We start from the raw sequence: 21,192 nt of genomic DNA on the forward strand, positions 1-21,192 counted from the left end.
CTGACTCACGCCCATAGTCTGTTGTTTAGAGCAAAGCATGGGTAACAATGCTATTCAATGTATGGTCCTATTATTAAATACCAACAATGCAAAAATTACCTGTTATGTTTTATTTTTTAAATCAACTTTCCTTTTGTGTGTGTATGTGTGCGAGCATGCACTGCATACATGGGTGCATCTGACAATGGCCTAGTACAGGTCCAACTTAAGTACGGTGTAGAGAAAGGCCATGTGTTGGGCTAGCTGCTAGAGGTTGCTGGGAGGAACTGAACAGCAACTGGAGTTAACTGGGGAAAATGAAAAATGCTTTCTGACTTTTTTTTTGTTTTTAAAGATATAATATTATCAAATTTACTATCATCAATAAATGTATGTTAATATGTAACCATAACAATCAAATGAAAGACATAAGCATTCCGTGTGCTGCTACAATCAGTTTACCTTTACTTGATGCCTCATGAGTAGGGGAAGGAAGACATGTCTCCAGCTGCGTTGCGGCGCCATACTCCAGTAGCAGTTCCGCACAACTAGCACTGCCTCTTGAACATGCATTAAATAAAGGAGTCACTCCATCAATAGTTGTAGCATTCACCTAGAACATATCACAAGGTGTCTTGGCATAGACATGAAGTAAAGTGTTTCCAGTGAGCCTTATTTGATTTTCCACAATAGGCAAATATATAATGTTATCATCCTACATATACAATGCCCCAGTCTCCTAATAAGTCATGTTTCTACCCTTCACTTCCCACTTTTTCACAATATGGGCCTGATTCAGAGAGGCGTATGCAAACCACACATTATTTCCATACTCATATAGTTGAACAATGACTTGCTATAGCGCATATGTTACCCTAGGTGATAGTGCATATGGGACCAATGGTATCAGAAGTGGAGCGGCAAAGCGATGGGTATTCCTGGGTGGTGTGTGGGAAGTGGCCTGATGTAAAGGCATCAATGTCTTATGGACATGTTATGGGAGTCCCGCGGGTTTATCAGTGACAGTGGGTGCGTTCTCAGGCAGACAGCCGCATCCATAGAGGCCAGGTTCAAACGGCGACACTGAGTCTGCCATAGGCAGGTGCAAGTGCCTATGGTGCATGCGATGGTATGCCGATGGTGAACTGTGTACAACAAACGGCTGTGTTACTGCGTGCACGGTTGCTATAAGTCGGCATCTCAGGGCTTGCCCATTCCGACGCACCACAGTAAACAAGAAGACGGCTGAAACCAGCCTTTGCATATTAATAGCCTGTGTCACCGGAATTCCGGCGGTGGCACTTCACCCCCTGTCAGGATTCTGGCGTCGGTATTGTGACCGCCGGGATTCCGACTGGTGGCATTTTAACCACTTTCCCTAAATAGGGTCCGAAATCGGTGTGAAATAGATGAAAGGGCTGAGAATCTGAGAACACCAACTTAAATGCTCACATTCAACCCCTTGTAGTTCATTTCAATATCTCAACACACAAAACAAATCTAATTTCTGCTGCGGGGTACACTGGGCTCCACAAGGAATGGACAATGGGGTGTAGAGTAGGATCTTGATCCGAGGCACCAACAGGCTCAAAGCTTTGACGGCTCCCAGAATGCATAGCGCCGCCTCCTATATCACCCCACCTCCCTGCACAGGATCTCAGTTTTGTAGTTGGTGCTGCAGTAGCAGGCACTTAACAGAGGGGCTGCTCCAGGCAGCCCTAAGAAGAGCTTTTTTTTCTGAGGAAAAAAAAGTGAAGACTTCAAGGGCAGCAGCAGTGTTACATGTCAGTGGACATTCACGGCTGCAGCTCCGGCTCTCCCCAGCGGCGCTGTACACTCCCGAGCCCTGGTTGCCGGGTAACTACAGCAGGAGGCTCCGGTTTTCTTCTTGTCAGGCACACACGACGGGGGCTCTCCGGGATCGCGTGGCCGTGCTTTGGGAGGTGGTAAGTGGGTCCCGCTTGCAGGACCCGGTCTTTATCGCGATCCGGTGTGGTCAGTGGGAGGCTGGTGCTGACTACACTGCGCAGGGGTTTGGGCTAGAGGTATTGTGCTGCTGACAATTGTACTGTGTTACCTGATACTGCAAGTTATATCATGTCTGCTTCTGAGGGTAATGGTTCTGGGGCTGAACACACTGCCGGTGTTGCTGAAGCCGCAGATACCTATGAGGAGAATATAGCAGCTTTGGGCTCTGGTTCTGGGGCTCCTTGCCCCCCAGAGGGACGGTGGCAACGGGGGCAGATAATGACCTACCGTGGGCCGCTTTTTCCACGCTTCTGCATATGCTAGTTCATAAACTAACACCCCCTATGGGACCCCCAATGCCGGTACAACCGTTTGTGGTCCCTGCAGCTAACCCGCCGTGGGCAGACGATTTATCTGCTCAAATAAAGAAGTTGAACCAGTCCCTGACTACTAAAAAGTCTGACCGTCGCTCGCCTACGTCCAAGGGGTCCTCTAAGCGAGCGCTTGTCTCCTCACAATCCACTGCTGTCACTGACACCTCGTCGGATGAAGACGGCACTTACACTGACCCCACAGGTTCTGACTCCGATACGGCTGATGGGGAGGGTGGTTCACATGTGGATGTTCCTGATCTTTTGGAGGCTACTAAGTTAATTTTACAGATTACGGATGATCCCTAGCAATCCGTTCCTCCTAAGAAACCAGATAGGTTCAAGCGTCAGAATGTGATTAAACAAGTTTTACTTCACTCTGACCACCTAATTGATATACGTCAGGAACCCTGGGAAAACCCGGGTACGAAGTTTGTGCCTCAAAAGAAGATGCTGGCTCGCTATCCCCTCGCGCCGGAGCTGTCTAAGAATTGGGAAACGCCTCCTCCAGTGGACTCACATGTGGCTAGGATGGTGGTTTCCTCAGCTCTACCAGTCACCACCGTCACGTCTCTAAAAGAGCCTACGGATAAACGTGTGGAGGGTTGTCTGAAAGCGATTTACACCCTCACTGGTGCTGCACAAAGGCCCACTATTGCAGCTACTTGGGCTGCAGAGGCCATTGAAGCATGGGCCTTGGACTTAGATGCTGAAATCTCCTCTGACCATGCTAGACAATGCTTGTCTTATATTGTCACAGCTTCTCGTTATATTAAAAAGAGGCGGCTTCTGATGGCGGTATCCTGGCAGCCAAGGCCTCTACTACGTCAGTCCTGGCTTGCCGGATATTGTGGCTGAGATCCCGGTCTGTGGGTCTGGACTCTAGAAAAACCCTGGAGGTACACCCTTTTAAGGGAGATATTCTATTTGGGGAGGATTTAAATAAGATTGTGGCTGACTTGGCTACTGCCAAAACTGCCTGTCTGCCAAGTACTGCTCCTTCTGTGTCGAAGGCTAAAGGTACTTCCTTTCGCCCCTTTCGTCCTTCAGGTAAAGCAAAAGGTCAGGCATACAACAAACAGGACCGCACTTCCAAACCTGGTAAGCCTAAGCCCAAAAGAGCCTGGGCGGCCCGTCAACCAGCTTCCAAGACAGATAAGCCTGCCGCATGACGGGGCGGGCCTCCCTCTGGGGGATCGCAGGGTGGGGGCCGGCTTCTAGGGTATACCCAGGAATGGTTGAAGACCACTTCAGGTGCCTGGGTACGGGAAATCGTCACTCGAGGTTACCCCATAGCCTTCAAAAACCGACCCCCTCATCGATTTTGCCAGACAGATGTCCCGTTGGACAAGACAAAGGCAAATACTCTACATTCGGTGGTACAGACCCTCCTGGATACAGGATTCGTAGTACAGGTGCCTCTTGCGCAGAGGGGTCGGGGGTACTATTCTCCGCTGTTTCTAGTCCCGAAACCGAATGGGTCCTCCCGGCCCATTCTCAACCTCAAGGCATTGAACAGGTTTGTGAAGGTTTCCAAGTTTCGGATGGAAACCCTTCGCTCTATAGTTCTGGCCTTGGAACCTGGGGACTTCATGGTCTCCCTGGATATACAGGATGCTTACCTGCATATTCCTATAGCAGTGTCTCAGCGATACCTGAGATTTGCAATTGGAAACTGCCATTACCAGTTTCGGGCATTACCTTTTGGTTTAACAACGGCTCCGCGAGTCTTTACAAAAGTCATGGTGGTGATGACGGTGGTACTCCGCCGTCAAGGGGTCAGGATACTGCCGTATTTGGATGACTTGTTAATCCTGGCGAATACCCCAGTACTTCTCCTGCTTCATCTAGATGTGACGGTCCGGTTTCTGCAAGCCCACGGGTGGCTCATCAACTGGAAGAAGTCATCCCTGATCCCTGCTCAGAGCATGGTGCATCTGGGAGCACTATTGGACACCCACAACCAGCGGTTGTTCCTGTCTCAGGAGAAAGTCCTGAAACTTCAGGACAGGATTCGTTGCTTCCTATCTCGTCCGCAAGTGTCGATACATTCGGCGATGCAGGTGCTGGGCCTCATGGTGTCAGCATTCGACATGGTGGAGTACGCTCAATTTCACTCTCGCCCTCTCCAGAGGCTGATGCTAGCCAAATGGGATGGCCTGCCTCACCGGATCAGGTCTCAAATGATCTCATTGACTCCGGAGGTCCGTCTGTCGCTGCTCTGGTGGCTCCGGGACCAACAACTGTGCAGGGGGCGTCCGTTCTGGATATCCGACTGGGTCCTGTTGACGACAGATGCCAGTCTAAGAGGTTGGGGCGCGGTGCTGGAGCAACACTCCCTTCAGGGGCGGTGGACCAAGGAGGAGTCCCTCCTCTCGATCAATAATCTGGAGTTGCAGGCGGTCTTCAATGCCTTGAACCTAGCCCAGCATTTAATTCAGAACCGTCCTGTTCAAGTACAGTCGGACAATGCCACCACAGTGGCTTACATAAATCATCAGGGCTGCACTCGAAGCCGCCTAGCAATGAAGGAAGTCTCACGGATTCTACAGTGGGCAGAACGCCATCTACCGGCCATATCGGCAATATTCATTCTGGGAGTCCTGAATTGGGAAGCGGACTTTCTCAGTCGTCAGGACGTGCATGCCGGCGAGTGGGCCTCCATCCAGAAGTGTTTCAACTCCTAGTGGAAAGGTGGGGCCTTCCAGACGTAGATCTGATGGCGTCTCTACACAATCACAAGGTTCCAGTCTTCGGAGCAAGGACAAGGGATCCTCAAGCAGCATTCGTGGATGCGCTGGCGGTACCGTGGAGGTTTCGGCTGCCGTACGTGTTCCCTCCGGTGTCACTCCTGCCCAGGGTAATTCGGAAGTTCAAGCAAGAAAAAGGAATTCTGCTTCTCATAGCTCCAGCGTGGCCCAGACGGCACTGGTTCTCAGACCTGCAAGGCCTATCATCAGAGCGTCCAATTCTACTTCCACAACGCCCAGACCTCCTCGTTCAAGGCCCCTGTGTAGCCCGGCTGTCTTTGACGGCGTAGCTCTTGAAGCTTCCGTCTTAAGGGCTAAAGGGTTTTCTGAGGCGGTCATTCAAACTATGTTGCGGGCCCGGAAACCGGCTTAGGCTCGGATTTACTATAGGGTCTGGCATTCTTACTTTGTTTGGTGCGCATCTAACGATTATGACACTTCCAAGTTTAGTATAGCCAAGTTGTTGGCTTTTCTTCAGTAGGGCCTGGACTTAGGCCTGCGTCTGGCCTCCCTCAAGGTTCAAATATCTGCCTTGTCGGTGTGGTTTCAGATAAAAATTCCGCCCTTACCTGATGTGCAACCTTTACTCAGGGTGTGTTGCGTATCCAACCTCCCTATGTCCCGCCTGTGGCTCCTTGGGACTTGTCGGTGGTTTTGGAGGCGTTACAAGAGTCTCCGTTTGAACCTCCTGGTTCAGCTGACCTTAAGTGGCTTTCCCTTAAGGTGGTGTTTCTGCTGGCTATTGCTTCAGATAGAAGAGTGTCGGATTTGGGTGCCTTGTCCTGTAGTTCCCCATATCTGATATTTCACCGTGACCGGGCGGTTCTTAAGACTCGTCCCGGCTATCTACCTAAGGTGGTTTCTTTGTTCCACCTTAATCAGGAGATTGTAGTTCCGGCACTTGTTTCTCCTGATCTGTCTTTGGATGTGGTACGGGCTCTCCGTATCTATGTGAAGAGAACTGCTCCTATTAGGAAATCTGATTCTCTTTTTGTTGTGTTTGGGTTTCACAAACGTGGCTGGCCTGCTCACAAGCAAACTCTGGCCAGATGGATTAGCATGGTGATTGCACATGCTTATGTGAAGGCTGGTCTCTCTGCTCCTGATCACATTAAGGCCCATTCTACTCGGTCTGTTGGACCTTCTTGGATGGCTGAACGTGGTGCGACCCTTGAACAATTGTGCAAGGCGGCTACGTGGTCCTCTGTGAACACATTCATAAGGTTCTATGCCTTCGATACTGCCGCTTCCCAGGATGCTTCCTTTGGACGCCGGGTTCTTGTGCCTGCTACAGTGCATCCCCTCCCATTAGGAACTGCTTTAGGACATCCACATTGTTCATTCCTTGTGGAGCCCAGTGTACCCCGCAGCAGAAAGAACTTACCCTTGTTAAAACTCTTTCTGCGAGGTACACTGGGCTCCACAAGGCGCCCACCCTGACGCACTTAGCTTCTTTGGGTTGGTATGGCATTAGCTGCTGACACGTCTCCTGTCGTGAGAATGCGATGTTGTGGCTACTAACCGTTGTCGTCTCTTTTCCTGCTACTGCATTGGACTGGTTAACTAAAAACTGAGATCCTGTGCAGGGAGGCGGGGTGATATAGGAGGCAGCGCTATGCATTATGGGAGCAGTCAAAGCTTTGAGCCTGTTGGTGCCTCGGATCAAGATCCTACTCTACACCCCATTGTCCATTCCTTGTGGAGCCCAGTGTACCTCGCAGAAAGAGTTTTAACAAGGGTAAGTTCTTACCATAAAACTCGTTTTTACCTCTCTGGGCCTATTGTGATGCACATTACTGCAACCAGCCTACACTCAGTAAGGCTAATCCCTGGTCCGCTAATCCCAACACCCGCCATCTTTTTGAAGTAATCTTACCTGAAATTGGTGCATCATTTCTGTGCTTCTGACCGTACAAACATACATATATTTTCTATCAATATTTTAATCACATAACTGGACATTGCTTTAATTGCAAGTCCAAAGCATTTGCATCTACTGCGTATGTAAGAGCATTCTAACATGCATTGCATCATGATTCTGGTTCTGTAACTGTACAGTGGAATGTTGTCACTGTCACATAAAGCAATGTGTGTGTCCTGAAGACTTTGGTGTAGCATGGCAAAGCTTACATTTGCTCCGGCTTCCAAAAGAGTTCTTGCACATCCAACATGATCTCCCAGGCATGCTTCATGTAGTGGAGTCACATGATCGATCGTTAGAGTGTTCACATTGTAACCCTAATTGTAACATATTGCCAATTTCAGTCAAATACATTGCAGGATATGTGGTCAAATATTTAAATTAAGTAATAAATATTTAATATATCATATCATATCATATCATATATAAATAAGTAAATTTGTACATTTTCATTATATTAGTACATTGTTGTTTGCACCCAAATATCTCATATAAAGGTAACATGGAGACTGATTTTGTACATTATGGGGGTAATTCCAAGTTGATCGCAGCAGGAAATTTTTTAGCAGTTGGGCAAAACCATGGCCCTCATTCCGAGTTGTTCGCTCGCAAGGCGATTTTAGCAGAGTTACACACGCTAAGCCGCCGCCTACTGGGAGTGAATCTTAGCTTCTTAAAATTGCGAACGATGTATTCGCAATATTGCGATTACAAACTACTTAGCAGTTTCAGAGTAGCTTCAGACTTACTCGGCATTTGCGATCAGTTCAGTGCTTGTCGTTCCTGGTTTGACGTCACAAACACACCCAGCGTTCGCACAGACACTCCCCTGTTTCTCCAGCCACTCCCGCGTTTTTTCCGGAAACGGTAGCGTTTTTATCCACACGCCTATAAAACGCCGTGTTTCCGCCCAGTAACACCCATTTCCTGTCAATCACACTACGATCGCCGGAGCGTAGAAAAAGCCGTGAGTAAAAATACTATCTTCATAGCAAAATTACTTGGCGCAGTCGCAGTGCGAACATTGCGCATGCGTACTAAGCAGAAAAACGCTGCGATGCGAAGATTATTTCCGAGCGAACGACTCGGAATGAGGGCCCATGTGCACTGCAGGGGAGGCAGATATAACATGTGCAGAGAGAGTTAGATTTGGGTGTGGTGTGTTCAATCTGAAATCTAAATTGCAGTGTAAAAATAAAGCAGCCAGTATTTACCCTGCACAGAAATAAAATAACCCACCCAAATCTAACTCTCTCTGCAAATGTTATATCTGTCCCCCCTGCAGTGCACATGGTTTTGCCCAACTGCTAAAAAATATCCTGCTGCGATCAACTTGGAATTACCCCCTATATACGTATTAATTCTCACGCACACAAAATAGTTTAGTATAATTAAAAAGATTGGAAATTGTATTTTATTATTATTATTATTATTATTTTATTATGTATTTTATTATTTTTCCCCAAAAAATCTTGAAAGTTGCAGTTTGGTCTAATTTGAAAGCTTTTTGCTTGATGAACGCTGTTACCCAAATAAATATAGTTTTATGTAACATAACAATGGTATATAAAGTATAACAGTGTTTACCTACTTGAGAAAGCAATGTTTTCAGTGCAAGTAGCCGTCCCTGACTTGCGGCTTCATGCAGTGGTGATCTGTCTGCCCATGATCCTACAATCAAATAACAAAATTATGTTAGCGTGCTATATCCGCAGTCCTGTCCTCTCTTCCAGCTTAAAATAATTTCTTAAATACAATATACTAGGTGAGCAAAATATTATATACACTTTAAGTATTTATAAGTATCATTAAAACGTGTTTATAAAAAGTTTTCCAAAGAGTAAAATAAAAAAATAAAAATAAATTAGATATTATGCTCAGGCTCTATAGCAGCAGTAACATTAATGTTTGATCCATTTGTAGAAATAAAACCACCATATTGTATTTGATAAAATACTAATTAACTGCACAGTAGATAATAAATCCAGGTGAGTAATATCTGGCAACACTTTTGACTTCGAAATCAAATTCTTCTTTCCATCCGATTCCAGTGTGAACCTTAGTAAGTTTCACCCGTGATAAAACATGTTACTGAAAGTGAAAAACATTACAGTATTAACTTTATAAACAACTTTTCTATGGCTTTCAAAACCTGGCTTAGGGAAATATTCCAGTTTAACCAGAGGCAGATGAAACATTACAAGCCACCAAAACACTATTGAGAATGAGATGCTGTGAAAGGAGCACAAGCTCAATGGCCAATAGTGTATAAAAGGTTGTAGCATTGGACTTGATTAGACATGTTTTTTTTTTTTAAAGAGAGACAGTTATAAAAGGTTTTAAACAAACTGACATGTCTCACTCTCACCCAATCTAAGTACCAACAATATATTTACATCCAGATGGTTCCTTGTCGTAGTAAAAATACGTAGATCCACATGAAAAGTCATCTCTAAAACAGGTATAGCCAATAGAATGTAAAAAGAGCTTTAGCTGCTAAGGCAATGTTATTTTATTTTCAGTGAGATAAGTTAGAAACTGGTAAAACTACATATGTATGAATAAGTTATTTCTATAGCCTCAGCCTCCTAAACCTGGCAGTCCAGAAGATGACAGGAAGTGACTTGCAATTATTACTTGGATACGTGACCAGAGCTTTTTCACATGAGCTTAAATTAGTGAGAATAAAATGTGTTCTTGTCAGTACTCGTATGCAGATAGTTGAAATGGTATGCCTACTGTACCTATTGTAGCTAGTAAGTGGTTAAGTTGTGCAACTAATTATTAAAATTTTTGTGCTTGTGTGTGTGTGTGTGTGTGTGTATATATATATATATATATATACACACACACACACACACACACAAACACACACACACACACACACACACACTCAACAGATTTTTTTCAGTGTAACAAAAAACAAGTTCTAATAACTTGTCCCAGCTATTACTGCACACTTAAAAGGTAATCCACAAATAGCAAAGGTGGAATACCTCAGTGCACATGCTCTTTTCTGAGGTCACGTGACTAGTATTTCAGGGAAAGCCCACATAAATATTCAGGTCCAAATAGTGGCATATTTAGCAGAGGAGTGGATCAAGGGTGGGTCCTTATTTTCGTACAAATTAAATTTTATTTTGTGTGAAATGATTAGGTAAATTATAGTTAAATGACATACAGAGGGGGAGAACTGAAGGTATATTTACATAAGTATTCCCTGCTTTTCCTTTTCTCTCTGTATTCTCTCACAAACTGTAAAGGGGGGGACACACGGGGAGATGTGTGCTGAGTGATTTAGCACAGAATGCTCAGCACACATTTCTCCCGCTACTCAGCACACAGCCGTGAAGTGAGCAATCTAACTAAATTTGGCATGCATGCATGCCAAAACTAAAGTCGGCGATAGTGACGCGCGGGACTGCGCATCTAGTCAGATTGCTTAGAAATTAAGTAAAAATTGCTACCTGTGTACTCCCTTTAAGAGGGCCGAAGATTGATTCTCATCCATATACATTGAATAGAACAAGCATTAGAACTTCCATTTATACTTCTAAGGCCATTTGTCGGTGTGCATCTGCCAATGTAATCACAACAAAAGTGCCATCTGTAATTAGAGACAAATCTAAAAGAAGAGATGACGGAAGGTGGTGAGCCTAAAGTAGCAGTAGGCTGGACTTTGATGTATCACATTGCTTTTTCCAATGCTGTGTCTTTCTAGGAAAAAGCATTACAGACCTTCTTACACGGGTGCCCCTAACACTTTTCTGAAGGTCTGCACTTTGAAATGCACTAGACTGACTTAAGTTGTTTAGCCACATATTTTTTGGTTTGCAAATACAGGACTACTAACATGTGGAATTTACCATGCTCTGGGAAGCAAAGTTCTGGAGCATGGCCCCTATAGTTTATGCCATAAATAGGGCACTGGTTCTCAAACTGTGTGCCGTGGCACCCTGGGGTGCCTTGGGACACTTGCAGGGGTGCCTTGGACTTATGGTCAAGGACCAATTAATCTTATTTATAATCAATATGCTAGGCAAAATGAGTGCTAGTGGCTGCCAATCATAAAATATGTTGACAAACAGAAGCAAATCCTGTCCCTTACCACACAGTTGAAACTAAGGATGACATAAACACAATTTACTTAATTTAATAATTCTTTCTAAATTTCTTAATAAGAAACCTTTGGCCTAGGGGTGCAGTGAAAAAATTTGGATACTCTAGGGTGCCGTGCTTCAAAAAAGTTTGGCAACCACTGGCGTAGGTGATTATAACCTATAGGCTACATTTTGCAAAATATTCCAGGAGAAGGACCCGTAGTATCATTCCCCGGTAATGTCCACTAGCACATGCGCAGTCAGCAGACCTTGCATATACAAACGCATGTCTAGAGTCTGAACCCAGAAGTAAATTGGCTAATCATTTATTTCTTACACATTGCAGGGAGGCGCTCATATAGGAGGTCCTGTCCCTGCAGGTGAATGTTAGTATATAATACTTAGGGGCTGATTCTAAGCCAGACGCACCCACATCTGTGTGTGCATCTTTTCCTGGTGTCGTTTGTGTGACTTTATTCTAATTCCGCTATAAGCTCTTCCTTAGTGTAAATCTATGTGTCTGTGTGTGCATGGACTATAAGCCTCTTTTCTGTAGCTACTGAAATACTGCTTCGCTTGTTTTTAGACATTAGACGTAACTACTGGTCACACCATTAAAACCTGCATGAGCCCCATGCTATGTGCAGAATCTCTGTCAGAGTATGGCCTCCAATGTGAGTGGTTAAGTATGTAAATGTATACAACATGTGTATCTGTGACAGTGAAGATGGGCGCCTCTTAGCTCTGGGCCCCATAGCACCTGCACTTCCTGCACCTTTGGTAGCTACACACTTGTATATAACACATGCAACTGTGACAGGGATGCGGTCACCTCTCAGCTCTGGGCCCCATAGCAGCTTCCCTCCCTGTGTCTATGGTGGCTACACCCTTGAAAATAACACATGTAACTATCAGTGGCGGATCTTGCCACGGGCAAGCAGTACTTTTGCCCGGGGCGCCGCCTTCCGGAGGGCGCTGGCGCCATCCAGAGGGCGCCGCACCGTGGCAAGATCCGCCACTGCTGCCCGCTGTGTCCCCGTCCGCCTCCGCTGCCCGCTGCCGTCCCCGTCCGCCTCCTGAAGGGAACTAGACGCTATGCGTCTAGTTTCCCTTCCTGGAGAGTAACTTTGCTGAGCGGTGCGCGATGACGTCATCGCGCACCGCACAGCAAAGGTCCTCTCTACGAAGGGAACTAGACGCATAGCGTCTAGTTTCCCTTCGTGGAGAGGACCTTTTGCTGTGCGGTGCGCGATGACGTCATCGCGCACCGCTCAGCATTCAAGCGGCGCTTTTAATGCACAGGGGGCGTAATTGACCACGCCCCCTGTTTTAGGCCACGCCCCATTTACTGCCCGGGGCGCAGAGCGCCCTTGAACCGGCCCTGGTAACTATGACAGAGAAGGTGGCCCTCTATCAGCTCTGGGCCCCATAGTAGCTGCACTCTCTGCACCTATGGTAGCTACACCCTTGTATATAACGCATGTAACTATGTCAGGGAAGGTGGTCTGCTTTCAGCTCAGGGCCCCATAGCAGCTGCACTTCCTGCACCTATGGTAGCTACACCCTTGTATATAACGCATGTAACTATGCAAGGGAAGGTGGGCACCTCTCAGCTCTGGGACCCATAGCAGCTGCATTTTCTAAACCTATTGTAGCTACACCATACATCCCAACTGTCCAGATTTTGGTGGGACAGTCCGATTTTCTGGGACTGTCCAGCTGTCCCACCCACTGCTCACAGGAGGGGGGGGCAGATAGGAGACCCTCTCTCACCCGCTGCTCAGCTTAGCAGAGCAGCGGTGAATAACCGCTGCATGCATATGCACAGTATTGAGTATAAGTGTATACAGCGCTAACAAAAAACTGGATATGGGAAATTAATAATCACAATTTATTATAAAACATTGTTGCAACAATTAAATTCATATATAAAAAAAAGGAGGGGGACAATACTTTGTCAATAAAAAGTAAAAATATATAAAAATATATATATATAGGGCAGGCACAGCAATTTTTGTTTGATAAATTACCACACGAGGAAGCCGAATGGGTACACTGGTGCAAGTCCTTGGAATAGTAGCCACAGTCCTAGGGAGCAGTTTGCAGTGCTAGCAGATAAAGTCCAAATGAAAAAGGCCGATCTTTATGATGTTTGATCCGGACTGAGGTGCGTCCTGTCAGATTGTTGGATCTTTCTGTGCCTTGTGGACATCCGCTATTTTTCCCAATTTGCTGGTGGACTTCTAGGCTGGTTTCCAGGTTCCAAAAGTGATTCCAGTGGTATACGGCTCCTCAGAACCAACGCGTTTCGCTGTATTCACAGCTTTTTACCTTGAAAAAGCTGTGAATACAGCGAAACGCGTTGGTTCTGAGGAGCCGTATACCACTGGAATCACTTTTGGAACCTGGAAACCAGCCTAGAAGTCCACCAGCAAATTGGGAAAAATAGCGGATGTCCACAAGGCACAGAAAGATCCAACAATCTGACAGGACGCACCTCAGTCCGGATCAAACATCATAAAGATCGGCCTTTTTCATTTGGACTTTATCTGCTAGCACTGCAAACTGCTCCCTAGGACTGTGGCTACTATTCCAAGGACTTGCACCAGTGTACCCATTCGGCTTCCTCGTGTGGTAATTTATCAAACAAAAATTGCTGTGCCTGCCCTATATATATATATTTTTATATATTTTTACTTTTTATTGACAAAGTATTGTCCCCCTCCTTTTTTTTATATATGAATTTAATTGTTGCAACAATGTTTTATAATAAATTGTGATTATTAATTTCCCATATCCAGTTTTTTGTTAGCGCTGTATACACTTATACTCAATACTATTTACCCAGGGACTAACTATCCCTTTAAAACAGCAGCTGAAAAGGATAAGCATATCCTCTTAACAGCGCCGGACTAATTACCTTGGTAATTTATTTTTTTTTGCACATGCATATGCACAGTGTCTATTCACCCGGAGAGAGGGACAGGTTCATGGCCATCAGCTCACAACTCAATACTGTAACATTCACATTGTCAACATGCATAATATTGGCATTGTGAACATGATGGCATTATGTCAGTTTTGACACTGTGACCATGCCGACACCCTGAATGTAGACATTCAGACCATGTCAGTATTCTGGTACTGACACTCTGAACACTGGTATGGAATACCACACCGCACACCATATGCAAGCTTCTAGTTAGATGCTGTAGATAAAAGGCAGAAACTGACTGTTCTGGACAATATTACCTTTTTTTTGTGCAACCATTTGAATATATGTACGGCAGTGCCACATACTATAGCTCACTTTAACCTGGAGTCAATGTAACATAACACAGTTAACCAAATATATTAATGTACATTTATGGAAATGTGACAAACCTGAGTCAATATCCAAGATAACACCTGCTGCATTCCAAACATTCTCGTGTTCTTCTTCAAGAAGATAGATTACCGATTCCTGAGAAATGTGCCCATGGAAAGAGGTTCTCAAAGTACTAGCTTATATTTAACATACTGTATATTCCAATATCTAAACAGAATTACTGAAATGAAACACTATGCTATGAGAGAGTCACAGTATAAAGGGGGAGGAAGAGAGAGAGTGTATCTGTAGCTCTTATTATTTAAATGTTAACTTCAACCAAGACAAGGACAGAGTACGGCTTATACCAAGACATTACTACGGTTTTGTGAATTTTCTGCCAATAAAATCATCTTAAACTTGTGAATTTTAAGGGATTCTCTATGTGCTGCAATAACTGTAAGTGAAATGCTTAATTTTATTTTCATATACTGTACTGTATTTTTGTGCATATGGATGTCATATTGTGAATATATATATATATATATATATATATATATCAGTGGCGTAGCTATAAATTTTTCTCCCCCAAGCCAAAAAATTCTTCGGCGCCCCCCCCTCATATCCCCCATAATTGGCAAAGTCGCGCGCGCCGCCAAAAGTGGGCGTGGCTTTGTTGAAGTGGGCGTGGCTTTGCATAAAGGGGCGTGGTATTGCAGGGAAAGACTACCTTATACTGCAGTTTTGCAACCTGCACGCCCAGACATTAGCCACCACAGGAAAGAAAAATAATCCTGATTCATGCCCCTTACATTATTTGTCATTTTTCCTCCTTATAGTAATGCCCAGTATACATTATGCCACATACTGCAATGGCCCTTAGACATTATGCCACACACAATAATGCACATGACACAATATGCACACACCGTAATGCCCCCGACACATTATGCCACACACCGTAATGCCTGTGACACATTATGACAGGAATAGCAATGCCCGTTATACATTATGCTACACACTGCAATGCCCCGATACATTATAGCACATACAATGTCTGTGACACATTATGACACACACCGCAATGATCCTGAGACATTATACCACATACCACAATGCCCGTGATATAGTATACAACACACCGTAATGCCTGACACATTATGACACACACCGCAATGTCCGTGATACATTATGCCACACACTGTAATGACCCTGAGACATTATACCACATATCACAATGCCCGTGATATAGTATACCATACACCGTAATGCCTGTGACACATACTGCAATGCCCGTTATACCCTATGCCACACACCGCAATGCCCGTTATACATTATGCCACACTGCAATGCCCCTGAGACATTATACCACATACCACAATGCCCATGATATAGTATGCCACACACCGTAATGCCTGTGACACATTATGACACCCACTGCAATGTCCGTGAAACATTATGTCACAAACCGTAATGCCCATTACACATTAAGTTCTACAGTAAGGCTTCTAATTACTTTTTAATTACCTGCTCGTTGCCAGCGGTTTCATGCTCTTGGTTCCATGCACGGTGCCAGGGATTTTCATGCTCAGGGTGTCATGCTCGTTGCCAGGGGTTTCATGCACTGGGTGTCATGCTCGTTGCTAGGGGGTAGTGCTTGTTGCTAGGGCCGGGCTCCCAGTGCCACATATGCCCCCAGTGCCAGGTATTCCCCCACAGTGCCAGGTACTCACGTGCCCCCAGTGCCACATATGCCCCCTCAGTGCCTGCCACATATGCCCCCAGTGCCAAATATACCCCCCCAGTGCCACATATGCCCACAGTGCCAGATATTCCCCCACAGTGCCAGGTACTCACGTGCCCCCAGTGCCACATATGCCCCCTCAGTGCCTGCCACATATGCCCCCAGTGCCAAATATACCCCCACAGTGCCACATATGCCCCCTCAGTGACTGACAAATATGCTCCCCCAGTGCCATGCTCCCCCGCTTCTTTGTGATGGAGGGAGACGGAGGGCACAGCGCGCGCCTCTCCTGTGTCCCTCCTGGGTCTCCGGCGGGTCTGTTAAAGGAAGTGCCGGTTCGTGAGCCAATCAGAGCTCTCGAACGGCACTTCCTTTATTAGACCCGCCGGAGACCCAGGAGGGACACAGGAGAGGCGCGCGCTGTGCTCTCCGTGTCCCTCCTTACAGCAGCGGAGGGAAGGAGACCGCAGATTGACATGAGGACGCTCGTCCGCATGTCAATCTGCGCTAAATCAGTAGCACCCCCGCAGCCCCTCGCCCCCAAGCCACCGCGAGGGCTGCGGGGGCAGTAGTTACGCCACTGATCTATATATATATAGTGTGAATTTAATAATAATAATAATAATAATAATAATAAAATAACCTTTCATTGTCCATATTTCTACATGAATGGATGTCATATTGTGAATATATTTATTAGTGTGAATTTAATAATAATAATAATAATAATAATAATAAAATAACCTTTCATTAAACAGCATTTCATGTAGAAATATGGACAAGCTGGGTATAAAACTACAGTACCTTAATCAAATAGTAACAACAATCGTCTATACTTACATACAGCATTATTCATGGAACTAATGGAGAAAATAAATGTGTGAATGCGTAGAGGGATCATAAATGTTCAGAAAGCCAATGAAATGAAAGCCCCTACGAACCAACGGGGCCTGCAGTATAGTGTGATAAAGAGGAATAATTTCTGCAGGTTGCTCAGGTTGTAGTGTGAGAGATCTGTTTGGCAGTGAACTATTTTTAGATTGACAACATGAGCCAAGTCATGTGAGATTTACAAGTATGATGGTAAATACAGCACTTATAACAAGCTAGATCATATGCAAGATGAAACAAATGTTCATTACCTAGATCTCCGTCACCCCAAGGCACCTCCAACCATTCACCGTGTATCAAAAAAGCACTCATGGCTGAACTATATTAAACTGCTTTTAAACACATGCCTAATGTTTATGTGCTTAGTATGCAGTTCTGTTTGAGGGGTGGTAACTCAGCTCTCTTACCAGTTAACCCTTGACACATGCCTGTGTATCTGTACAAGGAGAAACAGTGTTCTATTATTAAGTTGGTCAAGCTTGGAACAAGGAAAATTGGCTTTATGATTCACTTTATAAAGTGAATGACATTAGAATTTAATTTGTTTCTGGTATGGGGACAGGGGGTTCTGTGCTTTCTAACATTAGCATATTATTGACATGTCCCATTTAATATAACCATCTGATACCAAACACAACACATTCCATGCCCAGACCACTACTCCCATCTAGTCCTATTACTTACTCTGAGGGCCTAATTCTGACCTGATCGGTGCTGTGCGTTTTTGCACAGCAGCCGATCAGATCTGAACTGCGCAGTGCACCAGCGCCGTAGTGCACCGGCGCATGCCAGACAGCCAACGGCTGTCTCAGCCCTGCGATCGCCTCTGCCTGCTTGACAGGCAGAGGTGGTCGCTGGGCGGGAGAGGGCGGGCCGGTGGCGTTCGGCCGCCGTTTAGGGGGCGTGGTTCGGGCAACGCAGGTGTGCCCGGACCGTTGGTGAGGCGGGCTGCAGTGGCTGTGTGACGTCACATGCAGCGACTCTCACAGCGACGAGTAGCTACTTCCAGCGAGCAGGATCTGCACTGGTGGGGAGCTACTCCTAAAGTACAAAAGCAGGTTGGCATCTAAAATCCTCTGCTTTTCCGTATTGTTTCTGCATTTTCCCTATGTACTCTGATATTCCCCACATTCACATTGCCTTTCACTTCCTATCCCATGTTCTTTACAGTGCTCTGTAACCCTCAATCAGGCATGTGCTGTGTGCTTGACAGTGGGATTTGTGCAATATGGCAGCCAATGGCATATGTGCAATGGGACTCGCTTTCGGTAAGTCACATACTTTCTTACTTTCCTGGAATGTCTGGGAGAGCAGATCTGTATCACGGATCCAGCTCACTGTCCCAGTGAAGTGGATGGCCCGCAGTGATGCAACTTGTGGTACCACGCGTTCCCCCCTTCCTTCCCCCCTCTGGCACGTTCCACTTCTGCTAGGCCAGCATGGTGACGTTACTAGCTACGGGTTTTGTGCAATGCAGATACAGTACTTTCTATGTAGAAATAAGTGATGTCGCGGTGGAACAAACTGGTGGCAAAGGGTTCTTCTCCGTAAGGGGAATAAAGATTTGGAACTCACTGCCGGAGAAGGTAGTAATGGTAGACTCTGTAATTGCATTTAAAATAAGATTTTAAACCTACCGGTAAATCTTTTTCTCCTAGTCCGTAGAGGATGCTGGGGACTCCGTAAGGACCATGGGGTATAGACGGGCTCCGCAGGAGACATGGGCACTATAAAGAACTTTTAGTATGGGTGTGCACTGGCTCCTCCCTCTATGCCCCTCCTCCAGACCTCAGTTAGAGAACTGTGCCCAGAGGAGATGGACAATACGAGGAAAGGATTTTGTTAATCTAAGGGCAAGATTCATACCAGCCCACACCAATCATACCATATAACCTGGAATATACGCAACCAGTTAACAATATGAACAACAAACAGTATCAGTCAAAGACCGATTCCAACTGTAACATAACCCTTATGTAAGCAACAACTATATACAAGTCTTGCAGATTTAGACCGCACTGGGACGGGCGCCCAGCATCCTCTACGGACTAGGAGAAAAAGATTTACCGGTAGGTTTAAAATCTTATTTTCTCTTACATCCTAGAGGATGCTGGGGACTCCGTAAGGACCATGGGGTTTATACCAAAGCTCCCAATCGGGCGGGAGAGTGCGGATGACTCTGCAGCACCGACTGAGCAAATGCGAGGTCCTCATCAGCCAGGGTATCAAACTTGTAGAATTTTGCAAAAGTGTTTGAACCCGACCAAGTAGCTGCTCTGCAAAGCTGTAATGCCGAGACGCCTCGGGCAGCCGCCCAAGAAGAGCCCACCGAAGCTTCTTGTTGAGGCGTGACGTCATCATGTCTATTTGAGGAATTCCCCAGAGACTTGTTATCTCTGCAAAAACTTCTTGATGAAGTCCCCACTTTCCTGGATGGAGATCGTGTCTGCTGAGGAAGTCTGCTTGCCAGTTGTCCACTCCCGGAATGAAGACAGCTGACAGAGCGCTTACGTGATTTTCCGCCCAGCGAAGAATCCTGGTGGCTTCCGCCATCGCGACTCTGCTCCTTGTCCCGCCTTGGCGGTTTACATGAGCCACGGCTGTGACGTTGTCTGATTGAATCAGAACCGGTAGGTCGCGAAGAAGATTCTCCGCTTGTCGTAGGCCGTTGCATATGGCCCTCAATTCCAGTATGTTGATGTGTAGACAAACCTCCTGGCTTGACCATAGTCCCTGAAAATGTCTTCCTTGTGTGACTGCTCCCCATCCTCGGAGGCTCGCGTCCGTGGTCACCAGAACCCAGTCCTGAATGCCGAACCTGCGACCCTCTAGAAGGTGAGCACTCTGCAGCCACCATAGGAGAGACACCCTGGCCCTGGGGGACAGTGTTATTTTCTGATGTATTTGTAGATGGGACCCGGACCACTTGTCCAGAAGGTCCCACTGAAAAGTCCTCGCATGAAACCTGCCAAAGGGGATGGCCTCGTAGGCTGCCACCATTTTTCCCAGAACTCGAGTGCATTGATGAACTGACACTCTTTTTGGTTTTAGCAGGTCTCTGACCATGTTCTAGAGGTCCTGGTCTTTTTCCGATGGGAGAAAAACCTTCTTTTGTTCCGTGTCCAGAATCATGCCTAGGAATGATAGTCGAGTCGTTGGAACCAATTGTGACTTTGGCAGATTGAGAATCCAACCGTGGTGTTGGAGCACTCTCAGGGAGAGCGACACGCTCTTCAGCAATTGATCTCTCGATCTCGCCTTTATCAGGAGATCGTCCAAGTATGGGATAATTGTGACTCCTTGTTTGCGCAGGGGCACCATCATTTACGCCATCACCTTGGTGAAAATCCTCGGGGCCGCGGAAAGCCCAAACAGCAACGTCTGAAACTGGTAATGACAGTCCTGTCAGCGAATCTCAGGTACTCCTGATGAGAGGGATATATGGGGACATGAAGGTAAGCATCCTTTATGTCTAGTGACACCATAAAATCCCCCCCTTCCAGGCTGGATATTACAGCTCGGAGCGATTCCATCTTGAATTTGAACTTTTACAAGTACAGGTTTAGGGATTTTAGATTTAAAATGGGTCTGACCGAACCATCCGGCTTCGGGACCACAAACAGGGTTGAATAATACCCTTTTCCCTGTTGGACCAGGGGAACCTTGACAACCACTTGCTGTTGACACAGCTTTTGAATTGCAGCTAACACTACTTCCCTCTCTGGGGGTGAAGCTGGTAGGGCCGACTTGAAAAATCGGTGAGGGGGCACCTCTTCGAATTCCAGCTTGTACCCTTGGGAAACAATTTCCATCGCCCAAGGATCCACGTCTGAAAACCCCCAGATCTGGCTGAAAAGTCGAAAGTGTGCCCCCACTGGTGCGGACTCCCTTAGGGGAGCCCCAGCGTCATGCGGTGGATTTTGTAGAAGCCGGGGAGGACTTCTGCTCCTGGGAACTAGCCGAAGCAGGTGTTCTTTTTCCTCTACCCTTACCTCTGGCAAGGAAGGAGGAACCCCGACCTCTTCTGGACTTATGCGACCGAAAGGACTATGGAGTTTTCTTTTGCTGTTGGGGAACAAAAGGTAAAAAGATAGATTTACCCGCGGTAGCTGTGGAAACCAGGTCCGCGAGCCCCTCTCCAAACAACACTTCACCCTTGTA

The 21,192-nt window shown here is 46.1% G+C and overlaps 1 protein-coding gene across 4 annotated transcripts in view; it reads right to left on the reverse strand.

Moving 5' to 3' along the window:
• The window catches only part of ASB5 (ankyrin repeat and SOCS box containing 5), a 164,331-nt gene that overhangs the window by 38,477 nt on the left and 104,662 nt on the right, over positions 1-21,192 (reverse strand). For 2 of the 4 annotated variants that reach the window (XM_063920659.1, XM_063920662.1), the window contains exons 2-4: positions 8,581-8,660; positions 7,199-7,306; positions 442-592 (exon numbers count right to left, since the gene is read on the reverse strand). In XM_063920659.1, coding sequence (XP_063776729.1) covers positions 442-592; positions 7,199-7,306; positions 8,581-8,660 — 339 coding nt within the window. Of the gene's footprint in view, positions 1-441; positions 593-7,198; positions 7,307-8,580; positions 8,661-14,473; positions 14,553-16,980; positions 17,150-17,282; positions 17,359-21,192 lie in introns of those variants that run through there. The other 2 variants (XM_063920660.1, XM_063920661.1) reach the window with 2 other exon arrangements.

This window comes from Pseudophryne corroboree, chromosome 1 (genome assembly GCF_028390025.1).
Source record: "Pseudophryne corroboree isolate aPseCor3 chromosome 1, aPseCor3.hap2, whole genome shotgun sequence".
In the NCBI taxonomy this organism is placed as follows: domain Eukaryota; kingdom Metazoa; phylum Chordata; class Amphibia; order Anura; family Myobatrachidae; genus Pseudophryne; species Pseudophryne corroboree.